Raw genomic sequence first — 22,124 nt, 5'->3', positions numbered from 1 at the left:
ATAGCGTATGGGGCACTATACAGATGCAAATTGTTGTTGATTATAATTTTTAGAGGGAAGAGATATGTGTACACCAGCAGGGAGGAAACAAAGCAGATAGAGAAAATAGTCCCATTGGAAGAACAAAGGGCCTCTACCTTCAAGTTTGTTCTTGATTAAAAAGTATCCCTTTGATGTTGACATTCATATTATTGCTAGGATAATGCAGGGTGAGTTGCTCCTGGAACAGACACCTGATCTTGAAGCCGTAACTAAGTGCAAATACTTCCTTTCTCAGTGCCATCAATTGCATTTTGCCAATCACGCAAAAACAAAATAAATAAGCATGGCGGTTTTCCTGACAATTTGATCACTAAACGTTGCTTTGCATTTCCAGGTGAGCCACGGATCGATGGTGGCGTTCTACAACCCGCAAGGCTGCTCATCAGCGGGGCCCAGCCTGTCACACTAACTACTTCGATTCCCCCCAAACCACAGCTTCGGGTCAGAAAGCCCAATGCGGCAGTTGTGCATGTGAAATCTGAGAAGAAGTCCCTGCCAAAGCTTTGTGTACAGGTGCATTCTTATACAAGATACTCTTCCTACTGGCGGCCTGTAATTCTTAGCTTGATTTGTGGAAATTTGCTAAATTCAGCCTTAATTTGGAAGCTGGTTTCTTTTTAAGAACTGCGGCCAACCAGCTTCCTAATTTAATTTCCACAATTTTGTATGTTCTTAAATATTGAGGCAAAATGGTCTTACAAGCTATTGCTATGCAGCATTCCTTCCTTGAATAGGTGGGCAATTTATTTGGATGTTTCTGTCAATGCCAGGGTGTCTCTAAACGCCTTAGCACCTCCCTATCTCTGTGATCTTCTCCAGTGCATCTCTTCTGCTCACCTCCTCCACTTGGCAAACTCAGGATTGCTGCACCACCAACAGTGGCAAGCATTGAGCAAATACGTCCCACCTCTTGAAAATCCCTCCACATATCCCTGTTGTGGAGACATGCCAGTCCTCTGCTCAATGCCAGCCCTGAAGCCTAACAGAATTGTGGGCACATGGCCCCATATCCTAGCACAGTGCAGCACTGTACATTGGTATGTACAAGTTAANTTTTTTTGTTTGCTAATAAAATACCATTACTTTGAAGTAAATTCCTTCCCGAGTGACTCCTGAATTCAGGAATAAACTGGGATCGGGCGGAACTCTCCTGCCTTGTTTTTTTTAATCTACCGTTAAGTTGAGTAAATTTGCCTTATTTGGATGAGGGTAGACTGCAGGTTACACAGTACTCACACACAGATATATTTAGAATTTGCTTCTTGGCATTCTCAGGCAGTGATGGAGAGGGTGGAGTCAGAGTTCATTGGCACTGGGTACTTCTACCATTGGAGCTATTTGAGGTTTTTAGTAGAATGTGAGTTCTTTTTTAAGCAAATGAATATATTTGGTAAACCGATTTTTAGCCTAGCAGGAAGCTACTGCACTTGTGGAATTAAGTACCGGATCCTCTCAGTAAACATTTGAATTGTATTCTTATATTAAACCTAGAATTTATCAAATTGGGAAACTATCTATATAGCATCCTTCATGTGTTACAATGTCTCGGAGCGCTTCACAGTGGCGGCATTGGGTCTGAGCAATGGAGGACGGGGAAGGGTGAGGTGAGCATAAGCGCAGTCAAAACGTTTTTTTTTAGGCCTGATTTAAAGACAGAAAGAGAGCGGGTAAGGTGGAGGGGTAGAGAGAGGCAGTTCCAAGGTGTAATGGCCTAGTAGCTGAAGGCTCAGCCACCAATTCTGGCCCAGAGGGGGGGGCGGGTGAGAATGTGTAGACCGCCCAAGTTAGCTGAGCCGGTGGGGAGGAAGCAGAGGAGTGGGGTGGGAGAAGATCACAGAGATAGGATGGTGTTGAGCGTTGAAGGGATTTATAAGTGAAGGTAAGGACCTTGAAGATGAAACATCATGTTAAATGAATAGAAGTAAAATATTAAACAATCTGGAAATGGAGTGGTAACGCTCCCTTTCCAGTTTAGGATGATTCCTGGCTTTACATTGTACTATCTGACAAAGGGCAAGTTCACTTATTAACAACCGACGATTAAAATCCAGCTACTTCATTGCATGAAACACACTGCCCAGCCTTGCCTGCGCTGTATTGTGAGTGTGGCACTTGTTTCGTTTTATTCTGTTGAAAAGGTCATTTTTGTGGATTCAGGTCTCACTCTTCATCTTTCCGGTGTTGGAAACTGTCCCATGAAAAGTAACACAACTCTGTTTGCCTTCAGGTGTTACCAAATGTAGACATTGACAGCCTTCCAAGTGACAGCCCCAGTGCAAGCCACCGATCCTCCAGCCCTGAGCAAAAACAGCTGTCGACCCAGCCCGCACAATCTCTGATAAAGGTAAGCTTCAACAAATTCCCTTTTTTGTTAAGCGTTGTTCATATTGTCTTCTGATTTCAGTTATATGCCAGTGGCCAGACATTTCTCATGGTTTTAGTCTTGAGACCATTGTCTTGAAATTTAAGATTGTGCAGAATTTTAGAAAATTCTTAACATTCAGTCTCAATTTTGGAAGCCGAACTTCCGCAGGTTTTAAACCGTTATGATAATGGTTTTAAGGCTAATACCGTTAGGTATTTCGGGCCTCAGTGATAAACACTACCCACGGAAAATACATTCAGAATTTGGAAAGTCCAAAATGAGACTGGCAAGGAAAGCATCAGTACGGATGTCTCAGTTAATGCAACAAACCCAATTTGCAAACATCACATTTTAGATCCCACTGTTTTCCGGTCTTCACAGAGTGTATGGGTTCAATGCTGCCTATGTTTTCCCAACCAACTAACCCAAATGCCAGCTAACCAGTGCTCCATCTAGAGGAAGTGAAGGTCGATAATGGTGCATTTCATCATCCAGCCTTTTCATCTGATTCTTGCCTTTTATGTCCGTCTTCATTTGATATAGTACTGGTTTTTGCTGTTTTTTTGAACGTCATTTGAAATATTTCTACAAACATAGGACGTTGATAAGGGGCCCAGAGAAATGGAATACTTTGAGTTATCCCTTTATTCTTCTTTGCTACACAGCCAAAACTATTTGAAAATGCATTTAATAATAGTTATAGCTATGGAGGGGAAAAAATTCTTAAGGTATGCTGCTGTTTTCTCCACATACCTGTTTGTTGCTTTTAGAGGTATGTGGATGTTGCCTTTCTGTTTCCATTTCCTCTATCCTACTTGTTATTTGATGACTGAATATTATTTCTCAGTGATGCACGACAAGTGAGAACAAAGCTGGAGAGCTCCTGCTAGTATGGCAAGGTCTAAAATATGTCATTCATATTCTTATAAAGATTTTTAAAATGTTGACGTTTTGAGAGGGAAGGCAAACAAATAAAGTGAAGAGATTCTCCCAGTGTCCTGGTCAAAAATCCCCCCGAGAATATCGGTTGTTTTCTTCATGGCTGTTTGGTGGGACATTGCTGTGACATTGCAAATTGTCTGCTGCATTTGCCTACAAAATATGCAGTCCGTACACTTTACATTAAATCCTGTGTAGTCCTGACATGAAAGGCACTATATTAAATGTAAGGATTATTATAAAGTTATCCTATGTTCGAGTAGCTTTATTACTTCATATTTTTTCAGTGTATTAGTGCCTGAGCTGAGAATGTACTAAAGCAATTGCCCCACAGACACTGGAGTCTCTGTGGACCTTTGGCAGTCTAAGAGCTGATATTTATAGCAAGAGTTTCCTTTAAGGGACAGGTTAAACATTTTAAAGGTGACTGAGCACAAAAATATCTACGTGCTTTAAAGCTTAGAATATTTTCTGATGTTGCCGCAGTCTTGAAAAGGGATGCATTCACCCTCTTCTGTGGTAAAGCTACACTGATCAATTTGTTAAATTCAGTGCAACAACAACAAATTACATTTGTATAGTCCTGCAGCTTAGCAGTTAGAGCTCTCGCCTCGCAAGCGAGAGGACCTGGGTTTGAATCACGGGCAGGGCGAAATGTTAGGCAAGTTTCCTCACTCCACACACCTCTGTTTACTTAGCAGTAAGTAGAAACTCGGTTGTTAGTTGATTGGTGGATCGTTTTTCCGGGGGTAATAATCCCTTAAAAAAAAATTGATCAATCAAACCATGACTGTTGGTGGGACTGCTGTGTGGGTTTAGCCCACAAAATATACTGTCAATTTACTTTAGAGTATATTCTGTGAAGCACTTTGAGATATCTTGAAGATGTGATAAGGCGCTACATCAAATGCAAGGATTATTATTATTATAGCACATTTCACGTCTGGAGGATGTCTCAAGGCACTACAATAAAAAAGTGGGCAGAAAAATATGTTTCTTACGAGAGCATTTGAGATGAGACAGGGTTAAAAAAAGTGACCTTGTAATGTTAGGACTTTCCTGTGGTTGTTTTCTTTGTGAAGCAGTGTTGGCCAGGATCTTTGGCTAAGTATGGTATTGCAACGTTGACTGTTCAGAGCAAACGTTGTTCTTTGATACTGTTTACTGTAACTCACCAGACACTCTCCAGAGCTTTCGTGGAAAATGTAGAACAACAAACTGAAAACCGATTTTATTCTTTTCATTCATCCAATAAACAGCGAAAGTTTTCGCCCTCTGTTCCTCAGATGTTTCACCACATTGTGAGTGTTTCTTGTGGGTGAAATAATATTGTAATTGGGATGCATATCCCAAACAGTTTAGAACCTATGACATCTGATGTGAAAAAAAGGTCTAGTCTGTGCACCCACCGTGTAGACATGGAATGAGACCTGATCTGAGACCAATTATTTTGCTGTACAACACAAAACCATCACTTAGAAAAAATTCTCACACGACTGTTTGCACTTTGTCGTCCATTAACAATGATGTTATAATAAATAATTTTTGGTCAAAGCGCAGACAACAATTTATGAGTAGCTTTTGACCGTAGAATTACTGGGGTCTCGTGTATCCAGATTGCTGCTGATACCAATTTTTCACAATGGTTTTTCCCATTACAAAGGCATAGCTATTTTTAGGATCAGCATAAGTTGGAAACTAACTATGGAGGTGACATAGAGGTTAATGGTGGCTAAAGGCTTGACTTGGGTCTACATCAGTATGTAAGCTACATATCCTGGATACTACTCATCAATAACATTATTACTGGATCCTTTTATTCAATGATATTCACGGTATTGGAACACCACCAATGTTTTCAGACATTCAGTATTTTTTTTAATTCTGAAAGACAGCCACTGTCCTAAACACAACCAACTATGTTTTGGCATCGTCGAATTCCATAAAATTTAACCCTGTGCATTCTTGAGCTCCCTCGCACTGCAATGCAGTTGTTTTCCACAGCTGTATTTCTTTTAACTCTAGAGAGTGTTTTGTGTAACACTGATCCATCCTAGTTAATGCGTCGCTTGCTCCTGCCTTGTCACTGAGGAAATCTGCATAATAGACAGGGTTACAACAGAAATGATGAAACAGCCGTAAGAAGCAGCTCTGTGGCAGAACTGGTAGTAAGGCCTGGAGCTTTACCACGGGAAAAATATTTATTTAAAGCCACTGGAGGTGCTAAGGAAATAGATGGGGAACAAATTAGCGGTGCTTGAATAATAGTAGAAGCAAACCACAGTGGATAACTCCTACTGTTAGACGAGGTCGGATTTGTCCACGGGGCAAACAGTTGCCTTTTGACTTTAAGAAACAAGTTGCCTCGGATGGAATCTTTTTTAAAATCATTTTGCTTTGCTTTCTCAGTACAAGGGCTGTCCAGTCTTGTTTTTCTCTCTCAGTAAAATAACACAGCACTTGCATTATCACCACCAGACTTTTATTAAAAAATAGTTTTATTTCCTGTTTGGGAAAAAAAGTTGGTTGAGAATGTTAATCCTTCAAGGACTGAAAGTCCTCCACAGCTTTTCAAAGTATATGTAACAGCTGTAAAAATCATTTCCACAGCTCCTATTAAATGTAAGGAAGTCAATTCAAGCAGTACATACAAGTCACCAAGGATTAAGATGCCGATGGAGCATGCATGATTTTAAAAAAAATTGACTTATTAGTTTTCTTTCAACACTTGATGTGTTTTGGGGCTGAGCCGCTACCCTGTGTGAGGAGCCCGACATAAATGCAAGTTGTTGTTATTGATGTGATGTGTTTTGATGCTGAAATGCTTCTGCATCTTTTACACTCTTAGCCCTCCTATCCTACCAGGTGATCATTCCCTACTTACTGGACTGTCCGATCTTCTCTTGAGCGTGTACTGCTGTAGCTTCAAGTTATTGTTTTAGATTTGTTGTCCTTTTTTTGTACACACCGCTGTCATTTTTAATTCATAACCTCCTTTCAGATTCATCATGTTAACATTGCATGCATAACAAAAACGTTCCATCTCTTTATCCTCCATTTCCTTTTTCATTAGTGCTACAAATAGGATCTATCGACTGTCTGGAACACGTAACCTTTAAAGCAGCATTCCGTCCTGACCTTGTGCAACATGATGAGCAATTTAGTAAATATTGTTTTCAGATTGTCTGCTGCGTTTCGCCCACAAAATATACAGTCAATATGGTGTGAAGCGCTTTGAGATGCCTCAAGACATGATAAGAAACTATATCAAATGTAAGAATTATTATTATTATTTCATGCTTTAATAATCATGGCATCAAAAACAAGAACGTTAAAAAAATTCTTATGAAAGGAGCTGCTTTGCAAGCTATAATTATTATCAGTGGATTATTTACCATTAATAATTAAGTATTTTTAAGTGTACAGTTTAAAGGTAGCCAAAACCCCATGAAAATCTGCATTTAAACCCACTTTCTCCATGATATGCATAAGTTGTGCTTATGTCTTACGGCTCTTCCACTAAAAGAAACACCTTGAGATGTCATCCTGACGGGAAAGGTGTTATATCAAATGCAAGAATTATGATTATTATTATTATGCCGCAACACTTCTGCCAATATCTGCCAGAAAGCATATGGTAGTTTCCTTTTTGGCAAAACTCTCGTGCGGAAAGATGCCTTTACTCATTGTGTTTCTACCCAGAAAAGCTCCGTTTGAGATCTTAAGAGGAGAATTGAATTTGCACTACATTGAGTATTAATGCAGTAGACCTGTACAAAGGGAAAATGTGTGCTTTCTGCAATACTTTGTGGGAACAAACACAAAATACTGTTGCAGTCATGCAAACTGAAAAATAAATGTGCTTTAAAAAAATGCAACCTTCCTTAACTTAACAGTAAAGTGCAAAATGAATTGCTTTTGTTCTGAATTAGCTGTCAGCATGATTCATTTTTAAAACTCCCGAAATGTAAGAGTCCTGGAACCAGTGACTTGTCCATAATGTGCAGTAGATTTAGTATGCAGTAGATTAGTAGAAAGAGATTGCCTTTGACTATGTGTAATAACCCAAATGAAAACATGTGTCAGCAGAAACGCACGCCCACCACTGATGCTGCAAAGCCGAAATCAGACGCTTTAAAACACCATGTGGCGTTTTCTGGAAAATATCAATGTTAAATGACCCACAGAATACTGTGGTTTTTTTTTTAATTTGCAGAATGCTAAATAGCCCAGAACTGTAGATTACAGAGGAAAAGGGGGCATCAATTGTGAATGGTATTGCTCTTGAACGTTTGCTTCTCGGCTCTCTTGCTTTGCAGATGAATACAAATATGGGCTGCGGGGAAATTTTGCACAGTGAGTGATTTTGGCGCTGTAGCCTGTAACTGTTCTCCTGTTAATGTGTGGAAATCAGACGGCTGGCAGCTGTGTTCAATTATCTCTATCCAGCAGGCTAGTGAGCCTCAGCACATCTGAAATACACCACATCAGGCGGCAGCCATTGCCGACGGCACTTTATTTCTTAAAAAAAACATGACACAGATAGAGCAGTTTGCAGTATAAATTAACTTTCAAAATGTAGCTAGGCGATCCTTAGCAACGAGGCACCTGTAGCAGGAGACAATCTCGTACAAAGAGGAAAGCAAATAGAGCAGCCAAGTGCATTTTGCACCAAAAACACGCAGGCCTGTCTGAATACAGATGTGTAAGTGGTCAACATTATAATGCTAAGGATACTTAGGATCTCAGACATTTCAGGACACAAGCATCCTTACCAGAGGTTTAAAATTTGACCTTGTTTAATGCATCTATGTGTATCCATATAGAAATGTAAACGTATTTACTTCATTTGATCCAAACTCAAGCATTTTAGAATGAACATTCAGAATTATTTGGAGGATTCCTCGTGAAACCTACAGACTTATTGTTCTCTGGAGCTGCCCTCAGATTGATAAGCATTCTGATCACAGCACTTCATGCTGTTTATAATCAGGCTTTGCCATCTTCTTGAGAATTTGCTAACCAAAGGGAATATTTTCTGTTGATATGCTCTATCAGTTCCCCCCCTTCCCCACCGCCCTCTGTCTGAGTTTACTTTACAGCAGCCATTGCAGTGTTGAATCAATAATTGTCAGAGCTGTGTGCATTGGAAATTACTGTATGTCAACTGTGCCATATTTAGAAATATTAAATCCGGTGGAAACGCTCTGCAAATGTTTCTTAGTATTTTTGGTTTATAACTCATGCACATTTATATAGCAGAGGGGATGTGATCATCCAGGTCAGCAACAAAGCACAGTACCGAATTTAATCTAACCATTGTTAAAACGTGTAACTTCTGTATTTCTACTCTTGTTCACCAAAGGCAGGGTGAGCACATCTTTTATAATGTGCACAAAATCATTTGCAATGTTCGAACCAGAGATAAATAGATATTTGGAAAGTACTAAATTTTAAGTGCTTTGGGATGTGCTCCCGATGTGGAAAGCACTATTTAAATGTAAATTGTATTGTATTGTTCTAAAGGATAGGGAATTAAAAGAATCTGCCTTGATTTAAAGTGGCGGAACTGGCTCGAGAGGCTCCTGATCCTATAGCTTTTATAGTTGATACCGGGAATCCCTAGCAGGCCATTAGCAACTGAAAGAGAAAAGTAGGTTAATGTTTCAGGTACCGGCCTTCAGCATGAGGGATTACACCTGGAGTACCAAACCTATTTGTCGCTTCCAGATGCTTATTTACCTGCTGTGGATCTCCAGCATTTCTGTTATTTTTTTCAGATTTTGATTTCCTTTGTTCCCCTTTTTTCTAACTTCCGTCACAACAACCTTACTACCATTTGAGACATTGAGGCCAGTATTCAAGATCACAGCAACCAGCTGAAACCACATATGTGCCAGTGTCCTTCCAGAGTCTACTTACGATATGTTTGCATTATTCCTGTATGTATTGTTGCTGGCGCCTAAGATGGTTACAGGCGTACTCCATCAGTGGAAGGGGTCTTTTTATTTACTAACGAATTGAATTGTGGTGGCGTACGGCAGGAAGCACCGCTGGGAGTAGGTGGTTTGTGATCTTGATTGCCTTGGAGGTGAAGCATTGAGCACCAGCTGCTTAGCAAAGCAGAGTAAACAAACATTTTAATCAGAGATATCCTTCAGCAGGATAAGGTGGAATGTCGACAGACACACTGGGGGTCTAATGCTTGCTGATTTCTAGAAATAGTCATCTTCTCTGCAAAATCTTTACAACATGAAATTCAATTCTAAAAACCTGGGGAAAAGACAGCTAAATTTAACCATCAGAGTACATTAGACCTCAATATGCACAGAGATGTTCTGATTAAATCCAGTAATAATAATAATAATCCTTGCATTTGATATAACGCTTTTCACGTCGGGAGGACGTCCCAAAGCGCTTCACAGAACACACTGTAAAGTGAATTGACTGTATATTTGTGGGCGAACGCGGCAGCCAATTGCACACAGCAATGTCCCACAAACAGTCGTAGATTGAAAATGACCAATTTATTATTGTTTTTGGTTTTGGAGGGATTATTATTAGGTTCTGTGTGGAGTAAGGAAACTTGCCCAAGGTTTCGCCCTCTGCTGGGAATTGAACTCAGGTCTCTCGCTTGCAAAGCGAGTGCTCTAACCACTGAGCTACAGGACTCCAGTAAAGATTTAGGCAAAATATTGGTAGGTTTAGCAATCCAAATGTGTTAAAATGATACAGTATTGTACATGATTGCACTTGTTTTGTTTAATTCTAAGTTTGGACAAAACTCACAGTGGCCTTCCTGTTAAGAATGGGCAAGTTGAAATGGCCAATAGGACAATTTTGCCTGCTTTTGTGTGGTTTTGCAAAGACTTGATGCCAAGTTGGAAATGATGCCAAAACATTGCATATTTTTAACATCTGGAAGGGTGTAGCTTAATAGTTATGTGTCTTGTAAAAAAACAGTTTTTTTATAAAGAAATTATATTCCATAGTGACCGTAGTTATGTGTCCATGGCATCTGATTCTGTGATGGTTTAGTAGAGTTAAGGTTGCAATTTCTTGCGGTTGTTTTGGTCATTGTAGATTTGATTTTTGTGAAAGTAAACAGAGGCTCTCGACCGCGCCTATGGTCACCTCCCTTCCTCCTAGCTCGGGGTCCAACTCTGTCACTGTGAAGCAGACCGAGGCATTATCCTACATGAAGGACCCTATGTAAATATATAAATGCAAGTTGTTGTAGTTCTTGCCTGGCAATGAAACATTGTAATTGAGTCATTTCTCTGCAGTAATCTCAGAATTCTGTTTCCTGAGCCAGGTAGGGCTGCTGTACTCCAAAGAACTGTTAGTAACAGATGAGCCAGCCTGGCTCGTTGGCTGGATTTCGAGCAGGAACATGGGGTGTGCCCGTTTGGGGGTTCCAATTCTTTCCACAAACCAACTGTTAATCCTGAAGCCAAAGCCCTAATAATAATGCTACCATCCACTTAATGAGGGCTCAAACCAGCGCTTGTTGGATGTTGAACAACCAACTGGAGACTATCCTCCTTAGGGGTGGAAGTAAGCGGGGTCTCCTTGGAGCTGAACTGGCTCCAAGGTGATAGGCCTGGCAATGGAATGTCGGAATTGAGCCAACCCTCTGTGGTGATCTCAGTAGTCTGGTTCCTTAGCCAGGTGGGTCCGCAGTTTTCTAGAAAGCTGCTGATGACAGCACAGCCAGCTTGGCTCATCGGAAGGACATAGAAGGGCAGACCAATCACTAGGAACAGGGAGTCATCTCACTCAGCTCCTGTTAACCCTGCAAGCCAAAGCCCTAACGAGTAGCGTTGTCCTAGCTGGACAAGTAGTGGGAAAGCTTGCTGGACAGCAATAGCAATGGCAAGCTATGTGGTTTTAGCTGGTTAGACTCCAGCAGTACCCCAACACACACTCTGGGGTCCCCAACCTTTGGCACTTTCCAACCTGTGCCGAATACTTTCTGGAATTAGGTAATCAGGATGTGTTCCTCCAGGGAGAGAGTGTGCATTCCATTCCAACAATCTATCTCTGAGATTTCCATGTGTAGGTAGGATGCATGCCCAAGCTATTTAACCTATTTTAAAGTTTTTCCATGTTCCTCCCTGACCTACAAAATTTGATTGAGAAAAGTTGTGAAATATCTACCCAGTTGTGCATTTATTATTATTCATTGATGATCTTGCACCCTCCTGATTTGTCGGATGCTGTAAATGATTAGCCAAGCGAGCTGTTCTGTCATTGAAATAACTTCAATTTATTTCAAACCATAGGGTTTCAAACAGAATATGTTTCGCCCTCTCAATATTATAATTCTCAATCCCTTTCCTTTCTAGCTCTTTTCAAAGCAACATAGTATTAGTGTATTTAGTTCAGAGTCTATTTCACATGTCCACTATTCTGTGGAGGGAAAAATTCCTTCTAATTTTCAGTCTTCCTTGAGGCTATAAGTGTCTTGAGAACTATACTAGAAATCATTCAGTTTCTGTCTACTTCCTGTATGCGATTGTTTAGAAAGACTAAACAGAGTACTAGGCGAGCAAGGCACTGTAAAATCTCTGAATCCTAAATAAGGAATGACACCCTGATCTGGTGGTACTAATCCTGAAAGCTGAAGTTCATCAGCCAACCTATTTTTGCCTAATGCCGCAAATGTGTAGATTCACAAGGAGCCTGGTTGAATTATGTCAAAAAGGTAGAGGTATCGACCTTACCGTCTGAGACTTCTCAGAAGACAAAAGGCTACTGGTGTTTCACATGCATCATCCATGGACCTCCAGGCTGGAATCCAATCTATTGTAAAACAAATGAATGGATTTTGCTGCAGGGAATGGAGGTGTCTTTTCCGTCAGTCAGAAGCTCTTGGGATTTAATGAAATCAGACAACAGTTATGTTTGGAGCAAGAGCTAGCTTTGAATTTGACAGTAATGTTGGCAGCTTACCAACCTCTTCGGCTTTGCCCTGAGCTGGATGGCACTAATTTCACAGTACACTTCTGAAGTTTACATCTGATTCCGACTGACCCAGTGTCCTTATGAGCTTCATTATAATTCCCAGGATCTAATGTCTACTGATTATCATTCTGCAGTAAGCAACTGCACAATACTGCTTAAAAAAGCTAACGGTGATTATTTTGCATTAAACCTTCAGAGACTGTTAATATCCAGTTTGACATCTGCCATGAGCAAAAAAAACTGCAGTGAAAATCAGGCTCCACCAACATGACGGAATATATTAAACAAAATGCCCAGGAATGATTCCAAGGCAGGCATCTCATCAGCTCAGATGACACTTAGAAATTGCTTGTGCTTTCCCCTGGTGATATATCACCCAGGGTAAAGAGGGGAAAAACAATTAGCTAGGTTTCCTACCCGATTTCTAAGCAGTCTCCCCCCCCTCACACACTGGAGAATGCATGGTTGGAGGTCAAGTAAGGACAGAAACAGGCTTGGCTGCAATGCATTCCATAGTTGTATTGCACAGCATCCCAGTGTTTTGAGATGTTTCGAATGGATAATAATGATAATAATAATCATAATATTCCTTACATTTAGTATAGCACCTTTCATGTTGGGAGGATATTTCACAGGATATACTGCAAAGTGGAGTGACTGTGTGTTTTGTGGCTGAAAATAGCACCCAATTTGACCAGAGCAATTTCCAACGAACAGCCATAACATGAATGACCAATTTTAGCACACGTTTGTGCTGATGTTGAATAGGATTTAATTCAGGGTGTAACAAATGGTTTTGGGGTTCTGTTGAAGCTATAAGGTATGACTTGTATATTTTCAAAACCAATTTAATGTAAACATCTGGACTGTTGATTTAAAGCTGCAGTGTAAGGGGATTGAGAGCCTGGCGTATGAAGACATGCAGAGCAGATGTGTGCAGAGTCAGTACCCAATCTGTGCTGAATTAGCTGATCTTACTCAGGGCATTGGCTGGAGCCCTGTAATTAGCCTCTGTGCTCTTTGGCCAGGGAAGGAAAGACCTCAATTAGGATTGCTGCCTCAGATTGCTCTCTAGTGGTTCGTTTCCTTTGCTGGAAAACACAGGCCTGGAGGTCAGGTGAAAAGAGGAGATAGGGGTCAGCTGAAATGCCCACAAATAGCCTGCCAATGCACTTGGACTCATACACTCACGCTCAGACTTAAAGCCACCAATTTGGGGCGAGGTAGTGGTAGCTGCCGGTCCCTGTGGAGCCATACCCTGTCCAGAGCCAGCATCAGCATAATGTAGTGGTTAGCGCACTCACCTCGCAAGCGAGAGGACCTGGGTTTGATTCCCAGGTGTGGCAAAACTTAGGCAAGTTTCCTTACTCCACGTGCCTCTGTTTACCTAGCAATAAGTAGGAATCTGGCTGTCAGTCGATGGGCAAATTGCTTTCCGGGAGAAATAATCCTCCAAAAAAAAATTTGGTAACTCAATCCACGACTGTTTGTGGGACACTGCTGTGAGCAATTGGCTGCTGAGTTGAGCCCACAAAATACACAGTCAATTCACTTTACAAGGTATTCTGTGAAGCACTTTGAAATGTCTCAACAATGTGCTAAAGTGCTATATCAATTGCAAGGATTATTATTATGATTACATTCTTCAGGAAAGAAAATGAGCAAATGCAATGTTAGCAAAGTAGCAGTGTAGTGTAGGTCTTTTTTTCTTACTAACCAGTAAAACGTTCTGTTCCCAAAGACAAACATGTTGGCTTTAAGTGCAGTGGAAATCCTTTTTCTTCTTTCCTGCTGGCTTTGCTCCAAATAGCCCTTAGGGTGGTCTCCCATCTGCAGTGCATTAATCACAACCACTGCATAGAAACGAATGGGGTGTTGGCCAGACTGGTTTCCTGTACTTGGGACAGACATCATTAGCAACCTGAGGGTTCCCCTGTTAGCTCAAAAGCACACTGATTGAGGAATAGGATTCTGTACTTCGAATTGTGTTGATAATTGAAAAAAGTAGCGTACGGAGCTGTTAATGTGATGACTCATTGCTTTCTTTATTCTGAAGATAGGCGCTTTATTTTACGGGTTAAAATTTAGTTCATTTGGTGCCACAACCATTATTCATTGCCACAAATATGGTATGTTTCAATGTGATATCTCTATGAAGTTTGTCAGCTGCATAATAATACTGCCAAATGCAAGTGCATGACCAGTTTATTTAGCAGCAGTGAGTTCTATTACGTCACTACAATGTGCAGCACCACATTATTAACATTGTCTCAACGCAATTTTACACTATTAAAAGACTGAATCTTAACAGAAAGCTTCCTCTGTGACTGTGCTGGAAATCTAAACAGGTCCTTAGCTCCTAGAGCTAGGGAAACTCCATATTCCAGTAATCTCTGCTTGAAGTTAATACAGATCTGGAAATTCCACTCCTCCTCCTCCTTCTCTGATTCTCAGATGTATTTTAGCCGTATGTGTCTGTTTAGTAAGAAAAACAGTAGCGCAGGATCCACAGATCAGATCTTACCATTGACTTTAATTAGCTGCTTGAAACAACCAACGCACTGTAGTGTAGTGGTTAGAGCAAGCGAGAGGACCTGGGTTCGATTCCTGGGCAGGGTGAAACCTTAGGCAAGTTTCCTTACTCCACACATCTCTGCTTACCTAATAGTAAGTAGGAACCCGGTTGTTAGTTGATAAGTGAATCACTTTCTGGGGGTAATAACCTCTTCAAATGATATTAATAATTTGGTCACTCAGTCCACACTTGTGGAACACTGCTGTGCGCAATTGGCTGCCGGGTTTCGCCTACAAAATATACAGTCAATCGACTTTACAGTATAACCTGTGAAGCGCTTTGAAACGTCTCGAAGACGTGATAAGGCATTATATCAAATGCAAGGATTATTATTATTATTGTAGGAAGGGAGGCACAAACACATGACAAGATATGAAATGGGTCAGATGTGCTCAACAAGCTGGCAGCTTTCTAAATGACATGCAGTCTTTTTGGATTAGTAACAATTTACGTGCTTAAATAACAAGCCACTCAGTCAATACCAATTCCGAAGCACTTTGAGACGTCATCCCGATGTGAAAGGCGCTATATAAATGTAAATTGCATTGGAATTCCTTCCCACCCCATGTCATTTCTGTTACATCTAATTGCCAGTTGGTAAGGTTGTCTTCCAATGGAGATTTAACTCCATTGCTTTAGCAGCTGGAGCTGAGTCACTTGACCTATTGCTAATGACCGTAACTTTGATCAATTCTCAGTTGTCTTTCTCCAGCTCATACCCAGGAAAACAAAGCCTGCAGAACAGTGCTAGTCAGCCATCGTTCTGTGCAGCCTTACCAGTTTCTGGAATGATACTTATTCACATGAGTCTCCCTTTTCCTTTCACTAATACAGAAAGAGCCTCGACTTATACTAGTTGAAATGTGTATTTACTCAGTTTGCAATTGTGGACGTTTGCAAAAGAATAATGTGATAGTATTGTTGCCAAAAGTGCTCTTATTGCCCAAAGTGGTAAGATCACTCAGATCTGGAAATTCCCCAGTGATTCTCAGATGCGTTTCAGCCAAATGTATCTGTTTCACAAGAACAGTCACATAAATGCATTCGCAGATCAAATCTTGCTATTGATTTTGATCAGTTGCTTGAACTGACTGCCAGGAATACGTTAGACATCGTAAAATCTAAAAGGAGAAGCAGCTAGTAAAGGCCAAATTGAAATATGTCGGCCAAATTGTGAATTGTACAACTTTTTTTGAAAAGAAATTCTTAGGCACATTTTCACAGAGGCTCCAGCTTTTGCCTGTATTCTTTGTGGATGAGACCTTAAACTGAGGTCCTGGCTTCCTGTTCAGGTGGATGTTAATCAAGAGATTAAAGGACGTTGAAGAGTTTCTTCCCAGTGTCCTGACCAACAACCCTCCATATAAATTGGCCATTCACCTCTTGGCTTTTTGTGGGACATTGCTGTGCACAAATTGGCTGCTAGACTACAATTAATAGTAATTACTGTAAAGCACTCTGTTGTTTGGCGTTAAGACAATGTATCAAATGTAAGGATTTATTATTTAATAAAGTGCTCCTTGGACAGTATTAGGCCATAATTCTATAGATGTCATCTTGTTTTGAAACACGGACAACTCTGTGGGATTTCTTTTAACAGAACACACTCAGCAGGAATTTTAGGAAATGATAAATGATCCAAAGTATTACAACCAAAAGAAGCATTTATAGCAAAAAGCGACTGGACTGTAATATCATATCTACATAATCCCAGCTGATCTGTGAATCTGCAAAAATCATAAGTAACATGTGTCTAAGCCTAGTTAAACCAAGAACAGTCTTTAGAGAAAATGCTGTGAATCTGAGTACCTTGACTTCTGGAAATCCAACCACATTTAAGATTTCTTTTGAAATTCTAGATTTATTCAGTGAGATTATTTAAGGTAAATCTGTTGAGCACCTATGTTGGTTTCTCCTGCAGTGTTAATGTCTCTCTGTACCATCATGAGTTCTATTATTGTTGTTGTATTAATCTTTTTTTTCATGAACCACAGGCTTTAAAATTAAATATGCCGAATCTTTATGTGTGATGCTTGAAAGCCCATTTTTGGACTGATAACCGGGAATATATTATTCGCTTTTAATACAAATTTTTCTGGGTTTACGTCACAAAAAATAATGACTTTCAGTTCATACCATGGTTTCCTGCTTCTATCGTCCTCTGTTCTGATTCTAGTCTTCTGCTTGTTTTCTGCTCCATCCATTCTGCTATCTGTAGCCAAGCCTTCAGGCACCTGTCCACTGGAACATTGTTCTAAAGTCTCTTTGCCCGACTTCCTCTCCTCCTGCCTTTAAAATCCTCTTAAAACCATAGCTTGTCGACTGTACTTTAGATCTACATCCTTAAATCTCCCCTTCTCCCTGCTTGGTGTTCACCATTATATCTGTCAAGACATTCTACAAGAAAGCACTATCCAACTGTTACAGTACAGAATAATTTCTTCAAGTTGTCGTTTTGGAACAGACCATTGTAATCTGTTTTTCCCCAAGAAAGGATAATTACAGTCGGACCCCATTCTCCAGAAGTATGCTACACTTCTGGCTTCTTGTGTTTGGCCTCTTTTGTGCACTTGCACGTAGGCCCAGAAGTCCTTCTGGTCACCAGCATCTTAGCAACCACAGGAATCACTCACTCACTGACTGACTGGCCGGCTGGCTCCCTGTGGAAGCTGGTAATGTTGTCGAGAGACTGATGACCTGAAATCACTGGCCAGCAGCTATTTATTATATAACGGAGTCTGATTTTATGGATTTAAACCACTGTGTTTTTATAAAGGGGTCTGACTAGTAAGATAGCAATGACATCCATTTCATTTGGACCAAATCCTGCACACAGCTCCCAGGGTAATTGACAAACAGAAGGTTCTTTTCGATTTGTAGTTACACTAGTTCCAAAACAACTTCATCCTCTAACCAACTTTAATATTTGCAAGCAGGAAATTTCTAAAGCAAAGTTTTTTTTAAAAAAAACTCATAGAGGAAAAGAAATTAGAGAGGGAATAATAATGAATATTAGAAATTCCATACAGATTCGTTCAAAAAAGAGCTTGAATATACTTGAAATAATAATTTTATTTTTATTGAAATAATAAACCTAACATTTAAAAAAATTATGATTTGGGCGTTCAATCCACAACTGTTTGTGCGCAATTGGCTACCGCGTTTCGCCCACAAAATATACAGTCGATTCACCCTACAGTATATTATCTAAAGTGCTTTGAGATGTCTCGAAGACGTGATAAGGCACTATATTAAATGCAAGGATTATTATTATTATTTGATAAACGACCTTTCACGTCTGGAGAACATCTCAAAGCATCACACGGAGTATACTGTAAAGTAGAGTGTGCATTTTGAAAACAAATGTGCACATACATATAAATATATGTATGTGTTTAAATATCAATTTATTTTACATTGATTTTGTTGTGTGTAGAGGGAAATATTCTGTAACCCCGCTTCATTTCATATCCCATTATAACCCAAGAGAAGGACAAGCATGTGATGAGTGAGAAAGCAGCAGACTAGCACGTTGCTGAGCAATGCACCATATCAGTGACTGCTTCCTACTGCCTTCAAGATTATTTGGCTTCTACTGCTTGTTACACACCAGTCGTTTATTGGGTGATTAAACCAGCCCAACTCCTTCTCCAGGAAGCACATCCTTGTCAATGGGTCTTTCCTAATTGACTTGGCGTCACCATTCTGATCTCCTTTCATATTTATTTTAATTGCAATTTGCAAGGTTTAACGCTTGGAAATTATCGCGCACTCATTTTAATTACGTGTACCCACTGCTTGTCTCATTTTAAATTAACTGATCGTTTTGTCAGTCAATATTCATTTACGTTTCCACTGTACACGATGCTCCCTGCAGCCGGAGTCCACTTGTCTTCTTTTCCTATCAATATTTCAGCTTGTTTATTTTAACAGATGTGTTACCACGATATTGCAGTCCGCCGATCTAGATTTAATATCAGCTAGTTTTGGAAGTAGCCCTTTCTCCTTTAGAATATTGCAATTCGTTTGTAGAAATCGTTATTAAAGGCAACCGAGGAAATGATGCTCTATCTGTGTGGATTACCTGTAATTCCCTGATATCCTGAGTATAAAATAAAAGTCTTAATGTCTTCCATTCCAGTAAGCAGTACTAAGCGTCATGCTTATGAAACCCATTGTGCTAGTTCTGTTGTTTGCAAGTGTTACTTTGCTCATTCCTAAGATATCAAAGAGAGCCGAATAACTATCCATTTAGGACTCAGCAAAACGCAAAATACTGCAGATGCTGGAAATTGGGTTGAGGGCTGTCAGGGAAAGATCAGATACAAATGATAAAACTCTGTATGGAACATGATAGTTCCTGAGCTGCTGGGCCATGGAAATGTCATGTTGAGCACAGTTAAATATAATCTTTGCATTTGAGAGTAGTTATTCAAGAGTTTTTCTAGATGCATTCGGGTGTTGATGTGAAATTTTGCATTAGTTTTGCTCAAACAAATCAGCTTATCTCAGTGATAACATTCTTGCTTCCGAGTCAGAAGGTTGTGGGTTCAAACCCCGAATTGGAAGTCGGACTCATATCTTTTAAGATGATGCAGTGCTGGGGGTGGGTGTTGCATTGTTAGGGATGCCGTTCTAAGGATGAAATGTAAAACCGAGGTCCAGTCTGCCTCTTCAGATGGACGTTAAAGATCCCCCTCCCCCAAAATAATCCCATGGTACTATTCGAAAAGAGAAGGGAGTATCTCCCGGTCTCCTGGCCAACAATCCCCCAGAATAAAATCGGGCAGTTGTTTTATAACTGTTTGTGGGACTTTGCTGTACGCAACTAGGCTGCGGCATTCACCTACAAATACACAGCCTCTCCACTTAACAGTAAATCCTGTGAAGCTCTTTGGGACGTCCTCTTGAAGTGAAAGGTGCTGTTTACCAAATGTAAGGATCATTATTGTTTTTAGAGTATGTGTTGGAGAATACTGCACCTTGAAGGGACTGGGCTTGACTGGTTGAATGGCCTTTTCTCCCAGCATTCTCTTAAACTCTGACTCTCTCAACTCAGGAGCTCTCTGTGTGGCAAGAAGTGTTGTTGTTGGAAGAAAAAAACTCATTCTCACTATATCCAATTATAACATGCTGCAACACTCGGTTACTATAAAAACATATTTTGTGTGCAAGAGGGAGAGGAGAGCGTCATTCTTAGGAATGAGCAAGTTTCCTTACTCTACACGTCTCTGTTTACCTAGCAGTAAACTCAGTTGTTAGGTAATTGGAGGATCGCTTTCCGGGGTAATATTCTGAATATATGACAGTCTATGGGACACTGCTGTGTGCACTCAGTGACTAAATAAGGCTCTATACCAAATTCAAGGATTATTATTATAATTTATGATATTACATTCAAAATACAATCCAGACCATTTGGCTTCTCTACAAATACACGTAGCATTGTGATTATTTCCATTAAAAAAAATTGCAACAACACAACAGTATAGCCTTTTTGCAGGTTGGATCCTGACCTGTTGGCAACATAACAGCCTGCTCGTATTTATTTTACTACTGTCAATTTAAGTTAGTAAGACAAGGCTAAAGTGTGCCTTTTCTCCTCAGCTGTTTTCTCCTGATTCTCTGGAGATGATGGAATCTGATCCAAACCAGTGATCCAGTGTAGCATGCCTGCCTTTATCCTTGGCTTCCAAGCATAACACATTAGAAAAGCTGTTACAAAACTTGCTCCGCTTTTTATACCTATACAACATCAGTTGGCTTGCATCTACTTGGCAGATCTGTTGCAAAGTGGAATAACAGGTCTCATTGTCTCTGTCGTGAGCTGTTGTGTGAGAAGAGGTGACTTGGTAGAAAGCGATGCTCATTGTTGAGGGATCACAAGGGTGGAAAAGTCGAGCATTGGCCACTGATGAGCGTGAATGGAACGTGTGTCAGCTGAGAGGGGATGATACTGAATAGCAAGTAGTAGCCTTCTTTGACTGCCCCATATGCACATAGAGTGCAGGCATAACCCTGCTTGCCTTGTTCCTCTTTGTGCCAGATGATGTCAGAGCAGCATGGTGACTTTTTTTTACACAGTACTCAGGAATACAGATGTTCTACTGCTGTGTGTCCACTGTGTGACAACCTGATGTACACTCACCAAGCTTTAGAATTGTAGGGCCCTTATGATCATTTTTAAGTATTCAGGCTTCATATGGGAAAAACTATCCAACAATTAGCTGGTCAGAACACAGAATGCTTGAGATCCACCGAACCAACATTCCTCGAGTGGAGTCCGAGTTCGTGAACAAGCATTTGTACATCTAGCCACACTTGGAGATCACTTTGATTCGTTTGCAGAGAGCTAAGAAGATGATGCTCAAGCTCCGCACCTCCAACTGGTGGAACCATCAAGCAATGGGAAGGGATGTGTGTCATTATGAAAGGATTAGAGTGTAAGAGTAGGGCAGCCTTGCTGCAACTGTATAGGGCCCTGGTGAGACCACACCTGGAATACTGTGTCCAGTTATGGTCTCCTTATTTAAGGAAGGATGTACTTGCCTTGGAGGGGGTACAGCCAGGGATGTGTGCCAGGTTAGTGCCAGGGATGAAGGGGATGAGTTACGAGGATAGGCTGACCAATTTGGGCCTATATTCTCTCGAATATAGAAGAATTAGAGGGGAATCTTATAGAAACCTATAAGATCATCAAAGGGCATGATAGAGTAGATAGTGGGAGATTGTTTCCCCTGGTTGGAGAAACTAAAACCAGGGGTCACAACCTTAAAATCAGAGGCCAGCCCTTTTGTACTGAGTTGAGGAAGAACGTCTTCACTCAAAGGGTAGTGAATGTATGGAACTCACTACCCCAAAGGGCTGTTGACGCTCAGTCCTTGAACATATTCAAGACTGAGATAGATAGATTTCTTATTGCAAAAGGGATTAAGGGATATGGGGATAAGGCAGGGTCAGGTTATTAGCTGGAGTTAGATTAGAAGATCAGCCATGATTGAATGGCGGGTTAGGCTCGAAGGGCCGAATGGCCTACTCCTGCTCCTACATGTTACGTTATGTTATGTTATGTTATGAGCTGTCGGCAGGTAAATGGTGGCATTGCTCTTAGGCATTTCATACTGAGCTGTGTTGCTCACCAGGAAATTCACAGAGAACTCCTGCTACCTGCCATCTACCTATTGAGGGCTCAAACCTGCATTTGTCGGATGTCTAATTAGTGACTGGTGGAGGGGG

At 40.6% G+C, this 22,124-nt stretch overlaps 1 protein-coding gene across 1 annotated transcript in view; it reads left to right on the top strand.

Annotated features, from left to right (window-relative positions):
- The window catches only part of kiaa0586 (KIAA0586 ortholog), a 78,588-nt gene that overhangs the window by 10,830 nt on the left and 45,634 nt on the right, over positions 1-22,124 (top strand). The window contains exons 4-5 of the mRNA XM_007893310.2: positions 377-555; positions 2,270-2,386. Of these exons, the coding sequence (XP_007891501.2) occupies positions 377-555; positions 2,270-2,386 (296 nt within the window). The remainder of the gene's footprint in view (positions 1-376; positions 556-2,269; positions 2,387-22,124) is intronic.

This window comes from Callorhinchus milii, unplaced genomic scaffold (assembly GCF_018977255.1).
Source record: "Callorhinchus milii isolate IMCB2004 unplaced genomic scaffold, IMCB_Cmil_1.0 Scaffold9, whole genome shotgun sequence".
Classification (NCBI taxonomy): domain Eukaryota; kingdom Metazoa; phylum Chordata; class Chondrichthyes; order Chimaeriformes; family Callorhinchidae; genus Callorhinchus; species Callorhinchus milii.
This window is presented reverse-complemented; position numbering and strand designations above follow the sequence as displayed.